This window comes from Paracoccidioides lutzii (genome assembly GCF_000150705.2).
Source record: "Paracoccidioides lutzii Pb01 unplaced genomic scaffold supercont2.33, whole genome shotgun sequence".
In the NCBI taxonomy this organism is placed as follows: domain Eukaryota; kingdom Fungi; phylum Ascomycota; class Eurotiomycetes; order Onygenales; family Ajellomycetaceae; genus Paracoccidioides; species Paracoccidioides lutzii.
Genome location: NW_015440979.1, coordinates 35,373 through 38,564, shown reverse-complemented (window position 1 = coordinate 38,564; position 3,192 = coordinate 35,373). Strand labels below are relative to the sequence as shown.

The 3,192-nt window shown below is 33.3% G+C and overlaps 1 protein-coding gene across 1 annotated transcript; it reads left to right on the top strand.

Annotated features, from left to right (window-relative positions):
* Positions 1-1,438: 1,438 nt before the first annotated feature.
* PAAG_12550 (hypothetical protein) lies at positions 1,439-2,019 on the top strand (the record flags this gene model as incomplete). The annotated part of the gene is made up of 3 exons (XM_015848028.1): positions 1,439-1,467; positions 1,673-1,865; positions 1,966-2,019. The coding sequence occupies 3 exons, from the start codon at positions 1,439-1,441 to the stop codon at positions 2,017-2,019; spliced, it is 276 nt and encodes a 91-aa protein (XP_015702355.1).
* Positions 2,020-3,192: the final 1,173 nt, after the last annotated feature.

The window sequence follows — 3,192 nt, the reverse complement described above, 5'->3', positions numbered from 1 at the left end:
ACAAGTTCAAGGTGTAATCACCAACAAGAGTTCTTAATATACTGATTTGAGTAGCAGATCTCACATTTGAAACTATTCAAATTTGTGGTGTCAGACAAGTTGGAGTTTGACATGGAGGAGGTAGCTGTGTTGACTCATGAAAGTTTGAAATATTCATTGGACTTGCTTGTACAATTCATTAACTGCTTTATGAGATTATCAATGTCAATATTTTTAATATGATCCTGGCTGATAGTGTAGAAATCATTTAAATGCATCTTGACAAAAGACTTTTAATATTCTTTCAAATCAATAAGGAAAAGATCATGATAGAAGTTCTTTGAGTCATTTGCCACTTTTTTATGATGTGTAATTAAGTAGTAGAATCTTCTTTGAAATGTCAAGTAATTATTGTTGATGTGTAGGGTAGTCAGCTTCTTCATAACATTGAGACATTCTTTCATCAAAGACATCACATATTTGACACCAATCTTTTTCCATAACATGGCAGTGTTGTCAGGTTTCAAGACTTCAATGATTGTATGTACAGACCTCAATAAGAATTGCAACATACATTGATAGAGTGCTTTGATTCAAATATTTCATTTTTTAGTGTCTAACATGTTTTGGCTAATATCATCTGGGCAGACATGTTAATTCTTGATTAGAATGTCAGTTCCACTAATGACTTCAGTATCCACAAGAATTTCCATACATCAGATTTGATAATTAGTGTCATTGAATGTAGTTACTGCCTTAGTATCTATAGCTCTTTGAACATTCTTTTGATATTCACAGATCTGAGATTTGAAATCATCTGCAGATATATTATTGTTGATATTTGAAGTGTTCTGATGTGTCATTTGTTGACAAAAGATCAACAAATCTGCTACACTCATTGTAATCATGCCACTCACATTAGAAGTAGACATTTGAGACTGGAGGCTTGAGGTTCCTTCACTAGCTATTATGAATTTGCATGTAGACTCAGAAGCAGATGTTTTGTCAGACTCATGACTTGATGAATTCATAATGTGATTTGAACTTGATTTCTGCTCCAGGTCTTCTAATTCTTCATTCTCATCTAGTGATGAGAATGCTCCAACAGCTCTAGAATATGATTATAAAAATTACTTTCTCTCTGTTAAAGGGGTAGATAGTCAAGTCATTAAATCAGAGAATGAACTCATTCAGATATGTACACAGCTGTTCTTAACATGATTTTTATTAAAAATCAGTTATTCAGGCTATAATCTGTGAGATGATTGAATCTTCTATTCAGAGAAGCTAGCTAGATTATTGCTATATTACATACAAATGATCACATGTGGGCGGGGTGGTCATTAGGGCAACGTCACTCAGGTGAGTGCTGCTACAGATTTATCTTCATCATGTGATCACACCCCACATGTGATCTAGTGAATCATGTAGTGGCATTCACCTGAGTGGCATTGCCCTAATGACCACCCCGCCCACATGTGATCACTTGTATGTAATATAGCAATAATTTAGCTAGCTTCTCTGAATAGAAGATTCAATCATCTCACAGATTATAGCCTGAATAACTGATTTTTAATAAAAATCATGTTAAGAACAGCTGTGTACATATCTGAATGAGTTCATTCTCTGATTTAATGACTTGACTATCTACCCCTTTAACAGAGAGAAAGTAATTTTTATAATCATATTCTAGAGCTGTTGGAGCATTCTCATCACTAGATGAGAATGAAGAATTAGAAGACCTGGAGCAGAAATCAAGTTCAAATCACATTATGAATTCATCAAGTCATGAGTCTGACAAAACATCTGCTTCTGAGTCTACATGCAAATTCATAATAGCTAGTGAAGGAACCTCAAGCCTCCAGTCTCAAATGTCTACTTCTAATGTGAGTGGCATGATTACAATGAGTGTAGCAGATTTGTTGATCTTTTGTCAACAAATGACACATCAGAACACTTCAAATATCAACAATAATATATCTGCAGATGATTTCAAATCTCAGATCTGTGAATATCAAAAGAATGTTCAAAGAGCTATAGATACTAAGGCAGTAACTACATTCAATGACACTAATTATCAAATCTGATGTATGGAAATTCTTGTGGATACTGAAGTCATTAGTGGAACTGACATTCTAATCAAGAATTAACATGTCTGCCCAGATGATATTAGCCAAAACATGTTAGACACTAAAAAATGAAATATTTGAATCAAAGCACTCTATCAATGTATGTTGCAATTCTTATTGAGGTCTGTACATACAATCATTGAAGTCTTGAAACCTGACAACACTGCCATGTTATGGAAAAAGATTGGTGTCAAATATGTGATGTCTTTGATGAAAGAATGTCTCAATGTTATGAAGAAGCTGACTACCCTACACATCAACAATAATTACTTGACATTTCAAAGAAGATTCTACTACTTAATTACACATCATAAAAAAGTGGCAAATGACTCAAAGAACTTCTATCATGATCTTTTCCTTATTGATTTGAAAGAATATTAAAAGTCTTTTGTCAAGATGCATTTAAATGATTTCTACACTATCAGCCAGGATCATATTAAAAATATTGACATTGATAATCTCATAAAGCAGTTAATGAATTGTACAAGCAAGTCCAATGAATATTTCAAACTTTCATGAGTCAACACAGCTACCTCCTCCATGTCAAACTCCAACTTGTCTGACACCACAAATTTGAATAGTTTCAAATGTGAGATCTGCTACTCAAATCAGTATATTAAGAACTCTTGTTGGTGATTACACCTTGAACTTGTCACTGAAAAGTGAAGGGAGGCAAATAAGAATAAGATTACCAAGTTCATGAAAAATAGCAACATCAGCAGTCACAATAAATGAAAGAGCAAAAAGAAGAATAAGAATGATAAAAAGATTGAATTTTCTGATCTTCTAGTGATACAATCTGCTGCTGTCAATGCAGCAATTGCTTTGTCAGCAATTACTGACATTATCTCCAAGTTTTGATTTCTCAACATGTGTGTAAGTTTTCATATAATGAGGAAAAAGCAGTCTATTATTCAATGAAAAATCTATGACAGTAACCTCAAGATTCATACAGCAGATGACAGATACAGTCATATCAAAGAGATTGAAAATCTCATTCTAGAATCTAACAGAGGGGATATATCTACATGTGATGTTCATTATGTTCTGAATCTTACTGTCAACTTAGTGTCTTTTGCTAAGT